General features: G+C 42.5%; 1 protein-coding gene across 1 annotated transcript in view; it reads left to right on the top strand.

Moving 5' to 3' along the window:
- Positions 1–22,064, top strand: part of scfd2 (sec1 family domain containing 2) — a 105,859-nt gene that overhangs the window by 28,239 nt on the left and 55,556 nt on the right. Inside the window, exon 5 of the mRNA XM_008299278.1 lies at positions 15,955–16,261. Coding sequence (XP_008297500.1) covers positions 15,955–16,261 — 307 coding nt within the window. The remainder of the gene's footprint in view (positions 1–15,954; positions 16,262–22,064) is intronic.

Below are 22,064 nucleotides of genomic sequence, written 5' to 3'. Positions count from 1 at the left end.
TGAGCGTGGTGTACTGTGAGACACATGTGGGCCTGTTTGTCCCACTACTGTTTTCATGGAAATGAGAAAAGGAATAAAAGTAACCCAAAACGAGCAGTGACGCCGAACCGCTAATTATGAGTGGGGGGGAGGCATTGAGGGGTCTGAGGAGGAGGAGGAGGAGGAGGAGGAGGAGGAGCCTGGTTGCTCATACGCCTGCCATGTGCCCCCATCTTCCAATGTCCTGCCCCGTAGGCCTCCCATCATCTCCACCCCACTATGTTTTTTTTTGCTTTTGTTCTGAGTTATTTAAGATGCTGTGTATTGTCTCTTTCATGTTTGCAGTTGTGATTCCTCTGTGTTCAGACATCAACAAGGTTTATGGCCCTCTACACACCCTGAGTTGTGTGCTCGTCTGGCATAATGAATTATACCACATATGATTTGTGTTCTGTTTGGGTGGCCATGTTTGTGCGAAAATTGTCGTAAGCGTTCACCTAATTTTTCCAATGTTTATTGTGGTTATTAGGAGTTGATTATAGAGAAAATGAGGCATTTAATCAAAGGACACATTAAACACATATTGCACATCTGGCTGCGAGGATCAGAAGTTCAGACGTCCTCGTTCACACTGAACTAACCGCTTCTCCACATCCTGCCTCAAGCATAACAGTACAGATGTTAAACTGCAGAATCAAATTTTTATTTTTGCAAGTTTGCATGACTGCAGACTGCAGTCAGCTGACTCTGCCCATGCTATGATGTTTCTTCTTTCACTTATTTGAATAGACAAAAGTTTTCTTTCTGAAATATGTCATAATATGTCACAGAATAAAAGTTTTGTACATGAACCATTCTAAGAAAACACAGATTCTCTTCACCACGGTCTCTGCATTGCCAGATATACCTATCTAAATCTAAATCCAATAAAGAAGCTCTGCAGTAAACCTCACATTTGTAAAGCTTATCATATTCCATTTGTGTTGAGACTGTGTCACAGAGGAGCTGACTCAGCTCTTTGGTCATTTTGGAGGCTACACTGCAGGGCCCTCCATTAAATTATAGCGAAAATTTGTTGCAGTGGTTTTTCCACTCCCATTAATGTCAGCGGAGGGGGACAAAATACTATAAACACCTTGTTCGGTTTAAATTTTTTGCTCAAATGCCAATAAACGTTTAAATTATTTGACGTTGACTATTAAAAATTATGTCATTCAACTGACAACTTTAAACTTGCATTATACTACTGTATGATTTACAAAACATTTCACAAGTTTCATCTTGTATTTGACACCTTTAGAGCCATATATACATCTTTCTTGTTAAACTGTCATTACCACACTTTAAAAATGTCCACAAAAACAATAAATAAGCAAAAGGAAGTGAGTGCTGTCAGGAAAATGTACTGAAAGTATAAAATATAATAATGCTCAATGCAAAGAAACAGCTTCTTTTAATATGAATACTGGTGAACAAACAGGATTCTCTGCAGTTGATACAGGCACTTCTCAGCTTGAGGGCAACAAATTTCCAAAGTACAAAAGGGGACTGGAGCACCCTTTTATTGTGCAAACAGACTAACGTTTCACCACTACTGTGTCGTCCTCTGATGTGTTGAAACGGTAGTCTGTTTGTGCAATCAAACGCAATTAAGTAGTTATCATATCACGACAGGATAAAGGTGATCACTACGAAGAAATGGGTATTGATTTGCGGTGACCCTTCCCTCTAAGTGAGCAAACTATGCCAGCAAAATGTCCACCACAGCACAACAGAGCCACCAGATGCCCTCCGTGTAAGGACTCAACATATTTAATTTTATTTTTTCACCCATCTGTAGCTCTCAGTCTTAAATTGTATATACTATTAGGTTTAATGTAAATTAGTTGGTATGACTTACAGAAATGCATTGGAGTAAAAAAAGTACAATATACTGTTGAGTTAAAGTACATTGAGTACTGTACATGAATGCAGAATCGTGCACAGAGTATTGAGACTACTACAGACTAATTACTACAGTATTTGTGGAGAAATGTAACTATAAGCAATAGGAACAAACACATAATATCAGTAAAGTACTATACTCTGGGTACTTTAGCACTTAGACCATCAAGCGTGCAGTGACATTATTACTCCCAGTCTTAGTGGTGTTTGGAGAAGCTGCACCTCTTTGCCAGTGTGATGTGTTTAGTCCTTGTTTAACAGCGAGGCTCTGCGCTGCATCACAGGATAGACAAACAGACAGACAAGGCATTAGTGATGTGTTTACCATCTGTTCAGGAAGGACAGACATGATGGGAGAGGATGAGGAAGAGAGACATTTTCACGGTGTACGAAGAGACGGGGGGGGGGAGGGAGATTTACTGCCAGGCATCAACCGTTACTTATCAGAGGGGTCAGTCAAACATTGTCATACCCTCTGTGGCACATTGTCATCTTCAACGTGGGAATAAAGGCCAGAGATTGTCAGTGATGCCGTCTTATTTAAAATACAAGACCCAGCTGGGTTATGGACCCCGAAGGTGAAGGGGAGATAATCGCATTGGAAACAGCTGCCAACATTTCAAAACCCCCCGCTGATTGAAAACATAACACCCAGAGAGAATTCGGAGACTTTACTTCGTCACCTTAGGCGCACTCGTGGAGAAATTATCCACACATAAGCAGTCAGAAAGTGTGAGTGGCATCATCAAGCTGTTGCCTTCAGTTGTTGGGGAGAATGCTTGATGTGTCGGGGGGGAGTACAGTCTGTGGCCCGAAGTCTTCTGGGAAATGAAGGTGATCCATAGGACACCTGGGAGCTGTAAGATGGAATAAGATAGAAAATAGGAGTTTACTCTATTCTCATTGTGGTCAAACGGTCCATCGACTGCTGGTCCAGCACCATCGCAGCCCACAGTTGTACAAGACTTTCTTGCAAAACCTCCGCGGGACTGTTATATGATTTGTGTTGTTTTTTTTTTGTGAGTTCTAGCAGTCGGGATTTCATCAGAGATATAAGTCATGATTTCTCAAAGTTATGACAGTCTAGAAGACATTTTTATCACGTCAAATGAGTTCAAGAGTCCGTGTGATTTGGCCAGAGCAGAGTTCTGCCTTCGCAAGCAAAGCAGTGAGAGGAAAAGAGCCGGATGCACCCGGGAATGGGTTAAGAAATCTGGGAAAGGGAGACAATAATGGAGAGAATGATGTATTGTTTCCAAGACAAAGTGAAAAAAAAAAAAAGAGGTGTTAGCTTGTATTAATGGTTTAAGCTTGTCTCGATGCCCCTCCTCGTAGTGTTTTTAGCTGAGCTGTGGGTTTAAGGCTCTGGGAATGTTTGTGCAGTAGAAACCCTGGGTCATGTTGTTTGTATTGTTCTATTTCAGCTTGTGTGTAGAACCAGTGTCAGCAGACCACGATGGTGTTTCATTTTCACACACACACACACACACACACACACACACATGCATAAACGAAGAGAAATCAGCCATGCACTCATCACCCTGACTGTCTCCATCCTGACCCCCGGCTCCTATCTCTCCTTCGGCCCCAGCCTTGTTTGCGGTTATCGGTATTTGCCCCTTTTCATGAAATGTGGGTCAGTGCTCAAATGAATTGCCAAAAACAGATCCTGGTAAAGCCCTCTGATACTCAAAGTGTTATAACAGATGGAATTCATGCAGGGTGATGGGTGTTAGTGTGCAGACATGTAGTCTGCGGACGGATCGCTGCATGTCTGTGCTTTCTTTCATTCTAGCCTGCATGTTGTGTGCTGCCCTCCCAGCAATACTTCAGTAAACACAAGCATAACACATATAGCTTCTGTTGCCTATATTTTGGTGTGCGTGCCTTAGTCAGACTGGGTTTATAGTGTGCAGCGTGCTTCCATACAACCTGTGTTAGCAGTGACATGCTGGTACGCTTGTGTGACAGAGGACTGTTGTGTGTGCAGAATGCCACTCTGTCTCACTTCTTAGATTACTCACAGAAAGAGCGTTCTCTTCACGGCCGACTGCTCTCGTACGCTGAGCATTGAAGGACAAGTCACTTTGTTAGGATAAAACCTATTCAGTAAGGATGTATTAGTGAGTGAAGTTTTAAAAACAAAGTCTCAACCTTGGTGAATAGAAACTTTGAAATAAATTGAAACAAATTGAGTTTTTAGCACCTTTAAACTTTTATTTTGAAGGTTTCCTTCTTGCCAGCGATACCCTAACCCTTGCTGTGGTTTCTGTTTCCTAACTTTATTTTCTCTCTCCTTTATGTGTGAACTTCGGTTTCCAGTAAAAAAAGAAACAAAAAAACACGATGGGTGAATATGCCTGTAGCTGTTTGATTTTAATGTTTGCACACATGTAATAAAACGCAGGTCTTATTTCTTGCCTTTTTGGATTTTTACTGACATTAGGACCTCTCAAATTAGCCCCAGCTCAGACAGTAAAATACTCTTGTTGATCGTAATTGACGAATAAATAAGGAGTTAGTCATAAACGTGGCCACATCTCCGTGGAGGTCTCAATCTGTTCCTTTCCCAGGATCCAAAACGTTCCTTCTGTCTTTTGTCGTCTCTGTTTTATTTGTCTTTCTTGATTTTGTGTGTGTGTGTGTGTGTGTGTGTGTGTGTGTGTGTGTGTGTGTGTGTGTTTATGTTTGTTTATGAAATGTTCATGAAAGTGTTCCAGTACATCTCAACATCCCCCCAGGTGTGTGTTTGTGGGGAAATTGGGGGGAGATTAGTAAGTTTTCCATTTCCCCTGTCCGTGATGAGTGTTCTATAAATGTTTAGGGAAGAGCAGCCATGTGGAAGCGTATTTGTCAGTGTCTCTGATAGAGATATGCACAGGTTGGCGGGAAGATCCAGATTATGACTTTATTTACACAAAAAACACCACACACACAATACGCAGTCCTCCCTTGCTAAGGTTTAGAATTCATCGCTTTAAAACAGATGTGCGCATTAGCTCTTTTTCATTTAGAAGTACTCTATGTAAATACCTGTTTGACCTCTGTGTTAATGTGAGGTCACAAAAGAAGCCCAGCCTCTTGCCATATGCGGCGCGAGAACATATCCTCCACAACACACACGTAAGCCTCCTCCTTTAAGAGACACAGAGCACACCAGCTGTACCTCCAAGTAATGACTCACATCTGAGAACACTAGTCAGTGACACAGCTCGGAGTTTATTCATGAATCCCATGTTTTATTCAAACTTCACTACAGAAACCCATGACGGAGCTCTGCAGCAGCCCACAATGACACACCGCCTGCTTAGAAGTGACGGCACGGACAGAGCTGAGGTCAACCTCGCAGAATTCACAATCACACAGCTGCGATCCACCTAGCATGCAGCTAATAGTTTAAAAATACCCAAACATTTCGACTGCAGCCCATTTCCTGTCTATTGAAGCCCTTTCCAGGATGGTGTTTTTTGGAGGGAAAGAGACAGGCAGACTCGGTTCAATCAGTGCAGGCTGAGCTGAAGGCTTCCCTGGACTTGACGTGGTGCAACAGTGCCCCCTGATGTTGGAAGTTCCCCACAAGCCCTGAAACTTGATAAAAGAGCAATATCTCTCATGTGCAAGAACTTTATTCCTCTTTTATGTAGGCATAGAAGCATAAAAACATGTTTTGTTTCACATAAACCAAGCTCCAAAACACAGTCAGATCACGCCGAATCGCCATTACAGATAATCAAATTTGCCATCAGCCAACCTGTGCCACTTTTATTTTGAAATCGCCTCCTTTTTTTGCAAGTTAAATGTGTTCGCCCTCCACCACCCTCCGTACACCCCAAGTCTGAACCCTCCCCTCCATGTGTGAGGCAGACACTGTAATCATAGGGGCTGTCTTCCATACTACATGTTTCTTCAATTACATAAAAACAAAAACAATATAAAAAAAAAAAAAGAAAGAAAGAAACAAGAAAAGAAAAGTGATCTCATGTATCATGTCCGTTCCTGGATGGTCTGCGCTGAACAGTGTAGCAGAGCAATAGCAAAATGTCAAATCCAGTTGTTTTGCTTTGAATCCCATTGGATGAATCGCCGTTGTTTCATTCCTCTTTGTCTAGAAACCGTCTGTTTACCTCAGGATGTTTTCTCCCTGCTGGAGCCTCCTGAGTCAATTAGTAGTGGATGTAATGTACTATCGTTGGCAGCATTAGAGCGGTCTGTGTGTGTGTGTTTGTGCATGTGTTCTACTCATGAATGCGTATGATTCAGTTTCTCTCAGTGTGAGAAAAATGCGGGAGGTTTTTAAATGGCCCTGGGGTTTGTGGCTACGGAGCAACTCTCATCTGGTGAATTGCGCCATAATCTGTTGCAGCCTATGCAAGCCTCATTAATTCCTTTATGTTTCCACACACTTGGACTTACTACCTAATACAACTTTTCACATTAAAACCTCGTACGATGTCTATCGCGCTTATTTTCCTGAACTGGTCGCATACCGAATGAACTGCAGGTCTCAGCCTAAGTGAGATAAGCGGGCAGGGTGTCGTGTGCCGGGCAGACAGAGTCCAGCCGCAGTGACCAGCGTGTGGCTGACTGGCGGTGACAGGGCGGAGTGCGGGGACTGTGTTTGTTTCTGTGATTGGGTCCCACGTCTCCTCTAAATTATAGCCCTCGAGCTCTGTGCCAAACCAACCTTTGACACACAGAGCGACAGACGGTGGGGGGGGAGAATGCAGATAAAAGACAGAGATGCATGTGGAGACAGTGGATTAAAGGTGAAAGAGAAGAGGAGTGATGTAAAAGCTATCGAGAGCCTTTACATGTACCGACTGAGAGGCAGCTGCCTGTCCATCCCTCCTCCAGAGAGCTGACCTTCAAGCTCTATGTGTGGAGTCCATTGATTTCTCTCTTTACAGTCCAGCCTGCAGATCTGCGACCAGCCCGCTTGACCGGGCAGAAGCACGCCCACCGCACACGCTGTGTGGTAATTCAGGCCTCATTTAAAACAAAAGATTTATGTCTGTGTGTTCCCACCAGGCATCAGGGTGATGGAGCCAGGAGCAGGGGTCACCTTCCCTATAAGAGCTTTACCATCCACTGCGCTGCCCATCCATCTGTACGGTGGCCCTGAGAGCCCAGGGTGCCGGCGCTTGACAAAACACATGCAAATAGACTGAACAAATTAGTTAAATATCTTAAGAGATTTAACAGCAAGTGAAAAAATACAGTAAACCCAAGCAAACGAGCTGCAAATAGCACACGCTGCAGCAGAGTTTATGGTGCCCTCTGGAAACATTTCTGTTGTGCTACTTGCAGCATTTCTGTATCTGGTTGTGTTTTCTGTATTTGCATCTGGTTTCTGTATTTGCAGATGTTTTTTGTTTTTTTTCCCCTCACTGCTGTGCGTGTCTTGTCACATCGGTGAATAAATTTCTTTCTTGATTTGCTTTTGTTTTGTCTGTTCGCTTGTGTTTTCTCAATTTGCAGTACATTGAGTTCTCAGGACCACCAGGCATCTTTCAATTTATGACAGTCTGTCCAATCCACCAATCAGTCAGTCAAACCAATAGTCGTGTTTTTCTCCTCTGTTACATTTTGTCCAAACTCAACTGTTCTAAGTCAATGTTTCCTCTGAACTGTGAACATGCAGCAGTTGACCGACAAACGGACAGGCCGCAGACTCTTGGTCGGGCATTCCATAATTTACTGGCTACTAATAGATTTGTTGTAAAGAAAACCCTAATCTGTTTTCCCTCCGCATTCAAGCAGTGTTTATTTTTAGTCACTGGGACACCTTGAAAAAAATCCTCAAAATTTCAGCCATGCTGTATTTGGCAACACCCATGGTTAGTCGTGGCAACAACATATGTGGTGTAAAAACTACACAAACACCCTCTGAGCAGCTACTTTCAGTCAAAAACAACTAAAAAACCTACATGCTGCATACGATGAAAGTAGTTTTCTACACAGCAGTGGGGCACTTGGTTACTTGAAGCCGTGTTGGTCTTAGTCCTGCTAAAATGCCAGAAATACATTTTTAAAGAACCATTCTAGTCTGCACTATCCTCTGTGGCAAATACATTGCTTTTTCTGTGAGTCCTTCACAATAAATGCGCCTTGTTTTCCCAGTTGAATGTGGCAGCAGTTAAAAAAAATGTTTGGCATGCATCAACTTCATTCACTGGAACAGCAATAGTCTACCACATAAGAGGGCAGGTAACCACCGATGATGGCAGATGTTATAGTTTGGACAAATCTCTCACCTCCTGTCTGAGCCTCAGTCTAGTCGCAGTTGTAACAAACAGCAAAAATGAGGTGACAATTATAATGGATCCCAGTGTTATTTTGTTGTTTGAAATGGTTAAAAACATACAACTCAACACAGACAAATAAATCTTGCAATTGTAAGCTCATAAGAGTCTTGTGACAGTAGAGGACAGTCTTAAATCTTTTGAAGTTTGTCTGCAGATGAAAGCAAATACACACATAAACACACAAAAGCCAAATGACCTGATTTCTCTGATTTATTTTTTTGTTTGTTTCGTTACGAGAAAAGGGTAAGCAAAGGCTTAAATCTAGATACAAAGGACTAAAATTCAAACTCATTTCGAGTCTTAGTGATTTCCCACTTTTCGGTATTCTCTTGCGTGCACACTCGCTCTTCTTAGTGTTTAGAGTCATGTTTCCGCTCTCCTCGCTAAAGGCCCGATACGTTGTCCACACTTTTCACACAAGACAGAATAATGGCAGTTAAAAAGAGATCCAGAGATAAACTTTATTTTTCCATTCCTGCTCAACTTCGAGCAAATTTCCGTCTTTCAATAAACAGAAATTTTCCGGTGAGCCCATCCTCGGATTTATCATTGTCATCCCCGCAGGTTTCGACGAGCGTGTGTCCCCGCTGAGACGCTCTACATGTGCGATTGCGCTGGCAGGCTGGGATAAAGCGTGCTCATTAACAGAATGTCAGTCAAAAGCGTTTGTGAGTTTGCTCTGAGTTTTGCTGTTGTTTACACGTTCAAAATCCTGCCAGTTTCTCTGAGGGTGAAGACACATTTGTTTGTCTTCCAGCTGTTCTACTGCAAATCAATAGCAAGCTTGCTCTACATAATTTAGAGTCAAATTTTAGTTGCTGTCTTCTAGCTCAAAGATTTATGTATTTTGTTTTTAGAGGTTTCCTTGTATCCCTTCCAGCTTTGCGTGTTGTTATTTGTGAATGCAAATTGGATGTGATTATATATTTGCAAATCAAGCACATGTGTGCATTTCCCAAAGAATGTAAAAGAGTTTTTTTCTTTTCTTGTTGCTATAGTAATGATGAGCTGTCTGGCATCGCATTGAGGTGACTCCTGGCCAGAGAGGCTTTGGTCGACTACAACAACTGACCTATAGCCAACTTTGTTCATGCTCCCACCAGGACCCACACCTCCAATGCCTGCCCCTCCCCCTGCCCTCAGGCCCAGAAAAAGGTTCATTGTGCAGGCAGGGAGCGATGCGAGCGAGGCCTGGTTCTGGTTAGCGCGCTGCACTGCATCTGAAACACTCACCTTCCTCCAGGGGTTGCATCTGGAGCTGGTTTCCTGTTCAGGCTGTGCTGGGCAGAGGAGGAGTTTGGCCCGGCTTTGCGATTGGGCGAGACTGAGCCTTTATGGACCCCAGGATGGTTAGAATTGCCAAACGGTAATCTGTCAATCACTGGCTGACAGATTCAAGCCATAATGCAGGAGAGAGCTTATGATTGGTGCAAAAGTCTGAGCAAGAAGCCAGTGATGCTTCATTCCTCTGCCAATAAACAATTGGTAGATTTAGCTCCAGCCAATCTGCTGAGTCCAGAGGGCAAAGTGTTGTTCTATATTTTTATCCGAAGGCAACTTTTCTTCGGGAAATATTATGTCATGATAAGAAACTCTTGAGTAATTTCAAGTAATGGTTTCGTCTGAGTCATTGCAAGCCCTAAAATTAGCATTGTTTTGACAGAGTAATGCCATTGTTATTCTATAATTGTGTGTAATGGTCACATTAGTGCATGGCAGCAGGGCCAGTGGATTCAGTAATTGTCTGTAATAATAATAGTAATGTTAGTTTCCTGCTATTACGGCAGGAAAGCTGTATTTTAGGCGGCGAGCAATGCCCCTAAATCTACACTTTTTTTTAATGTAGACATCACATGGGGTTAGCAGTCATTCTATCATTGAGAGTATTTCTTACAGGGTTGCCAGGGGAAGCATAATGATGAAGAAAAGTGCTTAAATACTCAACATGCTTGATAAATTTACTCAAATAGAGTTTGTATTAGCATAAAACGTACTTGAATAGACCCTTTCAGAGCATTAAGTTGTTGAGGCTTTAACTGGTAAACTAAGCACTTAAATGTTTTATGTGGCCCAGGTGGCACTGGAATTAAAACTGTAACACAATCTCAATCCTGCGTTTTGTGAAAGCCTGTTCTGCATAATAAGCTGCTTCAGTGGCCAAATGAATGTCACAAAATAAGACACAGAATATCTGAGTGAAACACTCTGATTGCTCCAAAGTGCTGTGGAAAGCATGCAGTATGCAACTCCATCTCAGAGGTGTTCAGTACACCACTACCACCTTTCCAGTGAGCCTGTGTGCCAGCGCCATGAGTCGGCCATTGTTGAGTTTAGCTTCGGTGCTGGAAAGAGCTTTAGTCAGTCTTCCCACTCAGCTTCACTCAGCTCAGTCTCGATTCTGTACCAAAGACTTCCATTTCCTGCTCTGGCGCCATGGCATGCAGCTGACAGCAGCTTTTATAGATCTCTTGAAGGGACCCAGTTACAGTGCATGCTTCCTCTGGCACGTGAAAACATATGCACATACCTCACAGTGCACAGTTTACGCACACAGGTAGGGAAAGCACACTGTGGTGCATTTGTGCAAAGTAACAATCAAAGGAAGGTCAGGTGCAGATTCCAAGACTTGGAAAAACTCAAGAGTTTATTCCAGACTGGCTGCCCAACTGATCTCAGACATATATTGAGGATAAGATGACAGATTCAAGTGATAATGCAAAAGATTGATGCGAAGGTCTGAACAGGAAGCTGGTTATGCTTCAGTCTTCTGCCAATAAACCATTTAGTGTCAGCCAACCTGTTGAGCACCGTTTGGAGAACAAAGAAGGGCTCTATATTTTATTCTGTCAGACATCTCTGACAGGAGTGAGTGACTGCAATAGCTGGCAAACCTACAGAAGATGTGCTTGTGCAGAAATGACTCTTCAGTTTTGGATTCTGAAATTCTCTTTTCAGAGCAAAAACATATTTGTTTATTGAATGAGTTTTATTGAAATATTTAAAATGATCTCAATTTCAAATTTTTAATCCAGGTGCAACTTCATGCGACACTCTTCCAGGCACTTAATCGAAACTGAAATTGAAACTACATGATAAAGAAAACTGTAAACAGCCACTTTGGATTAAAGCAGGCGAAATATTTGCTGTTTGCACTCCTATATCACTGTAAAAAATCCTCCAAAAGCATCCATCTAAAGCCCTGTTTACATAGGACTAGTAATACCTGTAATAACAGTAATTTGTAATAATTGCAGATGTTGTCCATTAATTTACTCTCATGTGAATCTGCCACCCCATCATTTTGTAGAACTTCAAATGTAAATTACCCACCATATTTAGCTGAATGCAGTGGTCCTGTGATAATATTAAGCCGTTGACACTGGGCATCTTCTTTGTCGCTTTTTGGTTTTCTCCACAGATTTTGTCTTCCTCTCTACTGCTTGAGAATTATGGAGGCTGTGATAGAAACTGTAAATAAAAATTTGAACAGAATCTTAGGCGCACATTCAGGAGATTTATGTAGCTCCATATGCAGTCCCATTCACATAAACAGTGAGCTGAGGTGATGAGATAGATGGCAGCTTGCGTCAAGGAACATTTCGCCGTCTTTCAGCAACTCAACCGTCATTATGTGGCAATCTGTTAGCATTTTATCTGCAGATATCATCAGTAAATGTGAGTAAAACACAGACTTTGCTTATCCTGTGTGAATGTGGCGCACGAAACACAGACGTGGGAGATGATTTCGAAATCACACGGTGTCCCCAGGTAATACTAATCCAATGCAAATAGGGCTTAAGAAAAGAAAACTCACTCTTTGCTTAAAATGCTCACAACCCACAGTGTGGCTGATGAGCTGTCAACAGTAGACGTTTCTTCATTTAAAGAGGCCACGAGCCAAAAAAGTTAGGAACCACAACTAAATTAAAAAAAAAAAAAAGAAAGAAAGAAAAAGATCATTTTACATGATATAGTCAACTAAAATCTTCTATCTTTCAGTGTAGTGTTAATATTTAAAGTGATGTTCTCAGCAGCCATGAACAGGTGGCTGTGAATCAGGTTGACCACGAATCACAAGGTTGCCCATCGATCCCCTCCACACGCCGAAGTGTCCTTGGGCAAGACCTCAGTGACAGGCTAGTGTGTAAAGTGCTTGTGGAACCTAGTTAAGGTTAAAAGGCATCAAATACTTGTGCATCATTTACCAAACTGAATTTTGAAATATCACATTTGTTGTGATGATTGCAAATGATTAAATTATCTTCACTTGTCATGCAGACGTTTTCGAGCACAAGAGCAGTACTGTTGGGGTGCTCAGAGGCCCAGGAGGTAACACTAGTTCAGCTCTGAGTGAAGCGGTTCTTGACAAATGTTGTGGGGGCCCAGAGTCCCTCCAGATCTCCTTTTTCAGCTCCTCCTCTCACTGTTGCCCCACACTGAGAGCCAAAGTTACATGGCAACAGGTATTCACAAGCTAACTCTGGTCGAAAAGGAAAATGTAATTTGCTAACAGTGGCATGCTTGTTTGAAAACCTGGAGGATCAAATGAAGGCCCTGCTGGACATGTGCAGACACAAGTGTAGGTGATCGATAGCCGCTCTAAAGTGAGAGATGAAAGCGAAAGTGCTCGGCCGTTTGCATTTCAACAAGAAACCCTTAATGTTCTTTGTCTTTCTCTCCTCACTGCCGTCCACCAGCAAAAAGGAGCGAGGGAATGATCCCAAACATTGTTTGGCAGTTCGAATGAGTGCGAGTTGGAGAGGTATTTGATTTCACAATGTTTAAGAAGAAAAATGTGTGGTGAGATTGTGTTTGAACGGTCCCAGGGGGCCAACGTTTGGCTGGGGTCTGAGGCAGGAAGGAGGCCTCACTGGAGTGCACAGACCAGCAATAGTGTGGTCCTGAGATACTCTGATTTGTTGGGAACATGTGACTGATGCAGATGTTACCTTCAACCTGTTTCAATAAAGTTATTAATTAACTTTATTTATGATGGAGAAAGTGACAAGCTTCCACAAATTCACTGAAGCTGATCTTGTTTCGGAATGACTCTCCAGAGGGACGGTCATTTTCCTTGCTTCTAGAGGGACAGTCTGTCAGCTCTGTGGCTTTGGCTCATCATCTCTGGACTGTGTTGCATCTTTGGCTCGGTGAAGAGTTCTTCTGGGTCAGACACTGGATCCCCCCAGTGGGCCCACCACAACGTCCAAAGCAACTTATTCTCAGAGCCTGTTTGTTTTAGTGAGAGCAGCACAAAGCTCTTTACACAGAAATCCCTCGTTAAAATGAAATATATCCACGAGGGCATTTGTAGCTCCGTCCGACGCAAAACATACTATCCTCTGTCAACAATCATTCCCTTTATGCTATCATCCGCAGCTTAATTCGTCTTGTAATATCTCAGAATCTTTCTCAGCTCCTTCTCTACCCTGCTTTATTTTTCACTTTTTTTCCTCCACTCTGTGACCTCCGTTGTCTTGGTTTTCTCCCTCTCCCGGCCCTATTTTTCATTCGAATTTCATGCTGTTCATCGGACAGATTAGCTCCACACCCTTGTTTTATAGGGCTGTGAGCTCACCCTTGTTGTGAGAGTGGCCAGTGTTCTGTAAACGGTCCTGTGATCTACAGCACGTTGGACCAGAGCACCGTCCAACTAACTGTTCAGACCTGCTCAGACAGGCTCACAAAAACAGGTCACTGCACCTAAACATTGCCCCAAATGTTGGCTTTATGAGTGTGTGTGTGCATGTGATAGAGAGAGAGGGAGAGAAAAAAACAGTTCATTGCCCATTCAAACTCAACAAAAGATTGAAACAAAATTAAGCGTTACCTCAGCCGGTCACAGAGCTGTAAAATTAGCGAATGGAACGATGAGCTCACTCACACTGCGCTCATGATTCGAACACTCGGAGTATTTTTACATTTACAGAAACAAATACGACAACCAATCAGAATGCATGCTAATGACGACATAATATCAAATGATGTAAATATTTGCATCCTAATACAAACTATCCTTCATTTTCTTTTTGGACTTGTGTCCAGCAATTAGGAGTAGAAAAGAAAGGGTTGTGGTGTTTGAACGAGAGGCGATTGATCTAAAAAGGGACTTTTGAGAGTGAAACTTGTTTTTTAAGCTGTTGTTAAAACTATTCGATGAATCATGTCTGTATTTTGTTTGCATATTGTGCTGGAACAATCATCAGAAGCAAAATAAGCAGTCAATGTCATGGCTGAACATTTCCACTTTAAAACTGAAGTGTTGTGATGACAGTTTAAAAAACACAGATTCAGACAAAACAGATCTAAGGAACTAATCCTGTCAACTTGCAGGCCTGGAGTGTCAGTATCTTTATTATTCTTTAGAACTGGATTCTCGTTCACACCTCAATGACTGAATGTGTATCATTGTTTTACAGTGTTTGAGCAGATTTGTAGGTGAGCTGGTGTGCTTAGCTGCAGCAAGTAGTGGGTGGGTGGAAACAAGGACTTCATAGATTTTTACACTGTCCAGGAAGCAACAATGTAAAGTTATATCCAAGTCATTTTAAGGCAGAAAGAGACTATTTTGATGAAAAAAATATATATACGACTTTTATACACAGAAAGGAGTTTTTAGGGGTTAATTCTATGACCTGAGGGGAACTTCGAACGCAGAGCTGACGTTTGAGCTGCTTAACTGAAAAAGACTACAAATGAGATGCTAAAACTTGCTTGACGACTGACAGACACAGGCAAAGATGTAAACAAAGTTCGCTTTCAGTAACCTTGCCAGCTTGTCTACTTGTGCTGTATAAACATTATCCTAAAATCTGACATTATATCAATTATTACCATTACCATTCAAATAAAAACTCAAACCACGTTGTCAAACCAACAGTTAGTGTAGCCTCTAAGATGACATTATAACAGTCTCCCTTTTGCAAACCGTTTATTGGCTTTCAAGCTGCAAGTTAGGTAAATGGTTAATTGTCTACACTTACATAGCACTTTTCTACCTTGGTGGTACTTAAAGCACTTTACAGTGTTTGTCATTCACTCATTCACACAAACACACACACACACACACACAAATAGGCAACAGAGCTGCCATGCAAGGTGCTCGCCTGCTACTGGGAACAACTTTGGGACCAGTGTCTTGCCATCGCTCTTTTAATAACCAAGTTATCGCCAGGAGTCAATCAGCTTAGCATAAAAACTGGAAAAAGTGGAAGACAGCCTCAGTTTTAGCCAAAGGTAACAACATTTTCCTTCCAACAGCTTCCAACTCTCACTGTTATACAAATTATATCTTGTTTGTTTCATTCTGACGAATGGACTATTTCTTGGCAGGGTGCAGTACGTTCCTGGTGTCTTGTCATGACTGTGACAACCAGTGGAAACTTAGTTTGAACACATAAACCCCTGCAAAGCCAGTTTTTCATTCTGTCAAACAAACCGCAGTGAAAGGATGCTCGGACTTTGTGCTAAACTAAACTAGCAGGCTGCTTCTGGTTGTTTCATCATACTTTGCATATAGACATGGCATCAGTCTAACTTTAAGCAAGAAGGCAAATGAGCATATTTTAATAGGATGCCTAACCATTCCTTTGATCATCATCCATGTCAAGCCCCCCTGCTGTTTTTTGCTATGATTAGTGAAAATTCTAATTCCCTTGATATGATGCAAAAATATCAGTCCACTGATTAACCACTTGTTTGTCTTTGTGTTGTTTGTGTGTCGCAGGCTCTCGGAGATTCTGATTTCCCTGCCGTTCTGAGGCAGCTGCTGCCCTTGATGAAGCCCCGTGGAGGCGAGGACAGCTCATCCTCAGGGTCGAGACTCGGGGAGGACGAGTGCGGGCCTGACGAGCTGATCCTCCTGCTGGTCTATCTGTACTCCCTGGCCAATGAGGCGCAGCCCGGAGACCAGGACGCGGAGGAGGAGGAGGAGGAGGAGGAGCTGGAGAAGCTGGAGAGGGAGCTGATAGGGGCGCTCACCCTGGTCATCACCCGGGAAGCGGAACTCAGCCCGTTGCTCCAGAAACTCACCGGTAAGAAAGAGTTAACAGCAGCTTCACCGGTGCTTTCGGGAATGAATTTCCAGACTTGTTATAAGAAAGTGAGAACTGATTGTTTATTTCCCTTTGTCTCCGCCTACAGTGCTGTTAATGAGAGCTTTTTTATCAATGTCTTCACACCTCATCCTTCTCCTACACTCCTCGTGTCACACTATTTGGTGCGGTTTCTTCTAATAGTTAATTGTGGAAATGTCAGAACTTTATCCATGTATGTAACCACAAGAGAGAAATTACCCTTCGCTTTAACCCCTCCGCCACAGCAGGAAGAGTTACCTGTAAACCGTGTAGCTATCGGAATACCGTTTATTTACCCTTATTATGTAGCTAATAGCCACCTGTGTGTGCACGTTCTGGTTTCTATGGTTCCTTTGTGCAACAGCAGACCTTTTGCTGGTTTAGCTGAGCTGGTAACAGTGTGGTAGAGCAGATCAAGGCCAACTCGTAAGATGAATTAACCGTCTACCTCCACACCACAGCCAGCTGTACCTCCCAGAGTAATAGCGTCTTTAACCTTGAGCCTCTACACACATGGTCTCCTCCCCTGCCACATAGTTCATAATTAGTCCTACTTTTAGTTTTTGGCCCGCTCCATACCTTAGCACACACCCTGAAATAATACGCTGGGGTTTCGTGTCATATCGCACATAGGATCATATAGTATATATAGGGTTTGTAAATCTATGTAAAGCACTAATAAAGATCGCTGATCCCGCTTGCGTATTTTCTCTCTTTTTCTCCCGCATTTTTCTCCCTCTCTCTCTCTCTTCCTGTTCTACTTGGCTAAGTGCAGCTTGGAGTTGAGGGGCCTCTTGGCAGGCACAGGCCGAGAGATGTGGCTCATGTTAAAACCTGACTCTCGGTTATAAACACTTCATTGGAAATTAGCCTGTCGCAGTGTGCCAGGTGTGTTTCAAAAAAAGAAGAAAAACAATGTGTGCATGCGCGCTCATTGCGCACGTCTTGCCCATTCAGAGGAATTTGGCAGCGTGCGCGCCCGTCTTTTAAAATGCGATCGTGCGCGTGTGTGTGTACGCGCACGAGTGTCTGCTGAGAAAGGTTTTATGGCAGCCGATGAAGTGCTTGGCGGGGGTAACATGAGGCGGGGGGTCGTCTCTTTCAGCATCCAGAGCAAAACATTGATTGTGACATTCTCCCCAATTAAAGGACTCAAATGGAAACCAGACGTTGAATGAAACCTGGTCGCCATGAGAACAATGTTTTTACAAATTCTTCTATTTTGTTCCCCTTGGCTACAGTAAGCAGTCCAGGCTTCGCTAACACACTGCAGATACACAGATACACACACTGCATGCACAAACAGGGTGCAGAAACACAAGAATAATATACACAGCCAAGAACACCAGGGGGAAAAAAAAAGAGGGACGAAATAAGGACAAGTGGGTTTAGGACAGTGAGCAGGACAGGCTAATGCAACACACCCCGACCCAGCTAACTACCTCCTTCTGGGAACTTAATTAAAGAGCATCTTCAGGAAATGGTGTTCCTCAGGCTGCCCTACACTGTACATTTGTTTTTCCTTCCATGTTTCCTGTCAGTGCTGGTGGACCGTAGTTTCCTTTGGTCCATAACTTACGGTTTTTAAATATAATGCAGACTGCTGGCGTGTGGCTCAAGGTTAAAGAAAGAGTGTTCACGTAATGTGGTTCAGTTTGCAGCAAGCAGTGTTTTACCTTTATTTTTAGGGATATGTATGGGCACAAAGTAAAATTGATTTTGACAGAATTTTGTATTACTCCAGGTTAATTGTTGATTTTACAATGCCCATAGGTGTCAATGTAAGCATGCCTGGTTGTCTGTCTCTCTGTGTTGGCCCTGTGATGGACTGGCAACCTGTCCGGTGTGCACCTTGTCTTCACCCTAAGTCAGCCACCCTACAGAGGACAACATGGTGTATGAATAATGGATGGATGAATTTTAAATGCAGATTTCAGAAAACAATATCAAGCTGTTTTCACAGCAGTGATCTTTAAGGAAACAGAACACTAACAGGTCCAAAATACGCTTTTTTTGGAGCTGTTGTAACAGTGAACTTTCCCCACTGTGGGATCAATAAAGTTATCTTTATCTTTATCTTTAAAATGGAGGAAGGTAGCATATTGACAAATAAGCTAAGATAGTCGGTGCACTTGTTGATTTTATTTAGCCACCACTAAGCCTGGGTGATAAAACAACAGCGATATGTCCCGTGAAAGACACTTCATCAATAGCAATAACAAAGATGCTTGATAGAATATTGAGTAGCTCCATCTCATGCAAAGTTTGGTTCCATGAACAAACTCCAATCACGCTCGTTCTGCTTTTCAACGTTGCGTTTTCAACACTTGGCTCATAAACAACCTGGTCTCTGTTGGCTGGAGCCTTCACCAGAGGGGGTTTGTGGATGTGGATGGGGTTGATGAAACCATCTAGATGACCACAGACAAGTTCACCATAAGAAGCCTGCATAGATGTGATTAGGAGAGCGATGGCGGGCAAATGAGCTCCATTATGAAGATGTGATCATAATCTTCATAGGCTGCAGCCAGCAGAGACCAGTGGGTGTTCTTGCTTCACTACAAACACCTACAATCTTGTGTCTCCCACCACTTCCACCTAACCGACATGGTGCAGGCAGGTGGGGACCTCATCTGGTGATACCCAGTTCAGGCCAGCCACTCTGGACCTCAACTTTGCACCAGCTTCACCCTGATCATCCTCCATGGGTCTCTGAGCTTCACTAGCATTCTTGGCACACCTTTAAAAAAATAGGCTAAAGTGCCTAATTAAAACTAAGGTGGTTAAATTCAAAATAAACCCTTTTTTTTTGTTGGTCTTTATTAAAAATAGGTCATTTAAAATTATCAATATCGGCGAAAATGAAACATTTTTTTCAGCCCGACGATATCTTCATCCTCACACCTGTGGGGAGAGAATAGCAGAGCAGCCAAAACAACTCCTTAAACTGTCCCTAATATAAAGTGTGAACCAGAGTTTGTGAGTCTGCATTTGTCCATGAAGTGCAGGAACTTCTTTTTTTTCGCTGTGTGTGTGCATGTGAAATGAATTTTTATACTATACAGTGCAGTTAGTCTGTATATTGTTGTCTTTGGATATGGCTTTGATTAAAGGCTTGAACAGTATTTATCCAAGAAAATGGTTCTGCTTATTGCAGACTGGGAAATGAGCTCTTAAACCAAACGCTCCACAGCCAACACCACATGTGGAAAGAGTTGGATTGGTCGTGAACAAGCTGCAGAAACAGAGCAAACGATGGGATTGGATAAGGAGCCCGGGCTCTCGTAAAACCCTGTGTCTGATTGGCCGCTGCCAGACAGTCTTTCTTGTACATGAGTGCGGTGTGTGTGATGTGTGCAGGTTGTAAATAGCTCCGAGCATTTACTGTTAATCCCTCATTCAGTTGTGGCAAAAACTACATTGACGCTGGTAAGAGAGCAGAAATGAGTTCCTCAGACTGCTTTATGGATTTGTTTCCTGTCAGCTCGGGTGAATCTCAGTTTTCTTTGGTTCAGAATCAAACCTCCTCCCTTTTCTTTCTAATATTTTCTTCTCCTCTTCTCTCAGCATTGGGGTACAGACCAAGAAAGAAAGCAGGCCAATCCAAATGTTCCTAATTCTTCACCCCAGGACATCGAGCTAGCTCGGGATGATGGATCGTAGTTTGTCTGTATTTGTGTCAGTGTGTGGGTGTACAGCTCCAGTAGTGAGACTGTGAAGTCCCCAGTTGGTGCTAATGCTAGTGATTTACTCACTGCAGTGACAGAGTTAAAGAAGAAGGTCACAAATTGACTGGTAGAGCAAAAAATTGAATTTTGACTGGAATTGCGGTGGTTCCTCGTCATGTTCTTCTCTCTCTCTCTCTGTCTCCCTCTGGCTCAGTCACACATAGCGTTTGTTATTCATCCTGTCAGTGGGGTGTGCATGGGGCAAGGGAGAGGGGAGCGCTGGGAGGGTCGGACCTCCCCAACGCTGCTGTTTGGGTTGGCACGGCAACACGGGCCAGTCAAGGGACATGAAAGGGATCGCACATAACTCTGGCCACCAACTCTCAGTCTGCCTACTTCTTAAACTTTTCTTTGTTTTTATATTTCCATTTCTCTCTTTCCTCTTTTTCCTCTCTTCTCTACCTCCTTTTATTTCTTCCCTTCCTCTCCTCTCCTCTCCGTGAGGCCCTAAAGCACTGAGCTGGCTGCAGGAGGGGGGAAGGGAAGTAGAGCATAAGTTAGTCTAATAATTGCGCCTGATTAAATATATTTCCCCTGTTATACTTTGTTTATGAAATTAGCCAATTATTTTTAATTGGTGGTCTTTCTGTACTTCCTCCTCTGTTACACAAACACACCCAGGCACATACACATGCATACATATATGGGGTGAAAACCGTAGACCCCGGGGTGACCACAGCAGCCAGTGGCGGTGCTCCCTCTGGTTGATTCCATCAGATAAGCTGATGACATGGAGCTCAGGCTTTAATTAACAGACGCTCATCAGCTCCTCACTGCCGGGTTAGGCAGGCCTGGTTAGCAGGCCGGGCCACACACAGAGTTAAGACCAGCCCCTCAGCTTTGCACCCCACCAAGTCTGCCCTCAAGTCAACACTGTGGTTGTTTCTCAGGGCTGTCCCCTCTCACTGTACCTTGTTTCCTAGTTTCATCCCCACTTCCTGGTTTATTCTGGTCTGGGTTGTATAACCATCCTGATTTGGACCCAAAGGACAATAGCTGGGTTTCCATACTTTTTATATTCATTTTTGAAGGATCGAGTTAGAAAATTTTGTATTGGAAACGACAAAATCTGAATAAAAGGTCCTCCATTTCCTGCTAAAAAAGGTGGTTTGGGGAGGAAAAAATAAAATAAATGCAATTTATCTGATATGAAAACATTTATTTCATTTAAGTTCTGACAACAAACATTAGTACGTCTGATCAGCTGTTTCCACTTCTTTTGTTGTCTTCACCTCCAGACAGCATAAAACATGCCCAAAACCAGCTGACATGATGGAATAATTGTAGTTTTTTACTATTAAAAACAATTCCTCAAGATTTTTACCCATTTTTCTCTCATTTGTGGTCAAAGTTTTGTTTGTTTCTTTTTCAAGTTTTTTTTTTTTTTTTCCCGCAGTTGGCAACAAATTAGTTTGATTGTCAGCTACTTCTACTTTGTCCTTTACAGACATGTCTAACATGGCCTATGCTGCCACCATCCGTCTCCACTGCAGTCCCTCTTAACATTATTTTGACTTGATATGTTTTATTTTGTACAGTATTAGATTTTAAATTGCCAAAAAAATGGGTACAGTATTTAGTGAGAAAAATAAAGAAAACTTTTTGAAGTTGACATTTTAGTCGAGTCTTTGTAGAAAAAGCATTTTTTTTCCTTTGGTTAGTACATGCTGAAACTTCTTATGATGCGTCTGTGTATCTTATCTCTGTGTATTCCTCCTCTAATGACAAATGTTGAGTTGAATCTATAAGAAATTCCTGTCAGTGGTTAGTTTTTGTATTGTGCAAACAATTAGTTTCCTTTAAGAGCTATTTGGGAGCTGTAAGGTATGTTACATGCTGCGATACTGACCTTAGTTTGGAGGTTTTGCTTTGATACAATAGATTGACAATATTGATGAATTAATGGATTCACAAACTTTTCTGTTTCATTCCACCAGGGCTCTATTATACACAGAAAAATAGACTAAAAAACAGAGGCATACTTTAACATACAAAAACTGTCAAAATAACAGCAGATATCTGCATAATTTTTA

The sequence above is a fragment of the Stegastes partitus genome, unplaced genomic scaffold, assembly GCF_000690725.1.
Source record: "Stegastes partitus isolate 25-593 unplaced genomic scaffold, Stegastes_partitus-1.0.2 Scaffold30, whole genome shotgun sequence".
Classification (NCBI taxonomy): Eukaryota; Metazoa; Chordata; class Actinopteri; family Pomacentridae; genus Stegastes; species Stegastes partitus.
Note: the sequence above shows the minus strand (reverse complement) of the source record. Positions and strands in the feature narration are given on the sequence as shown.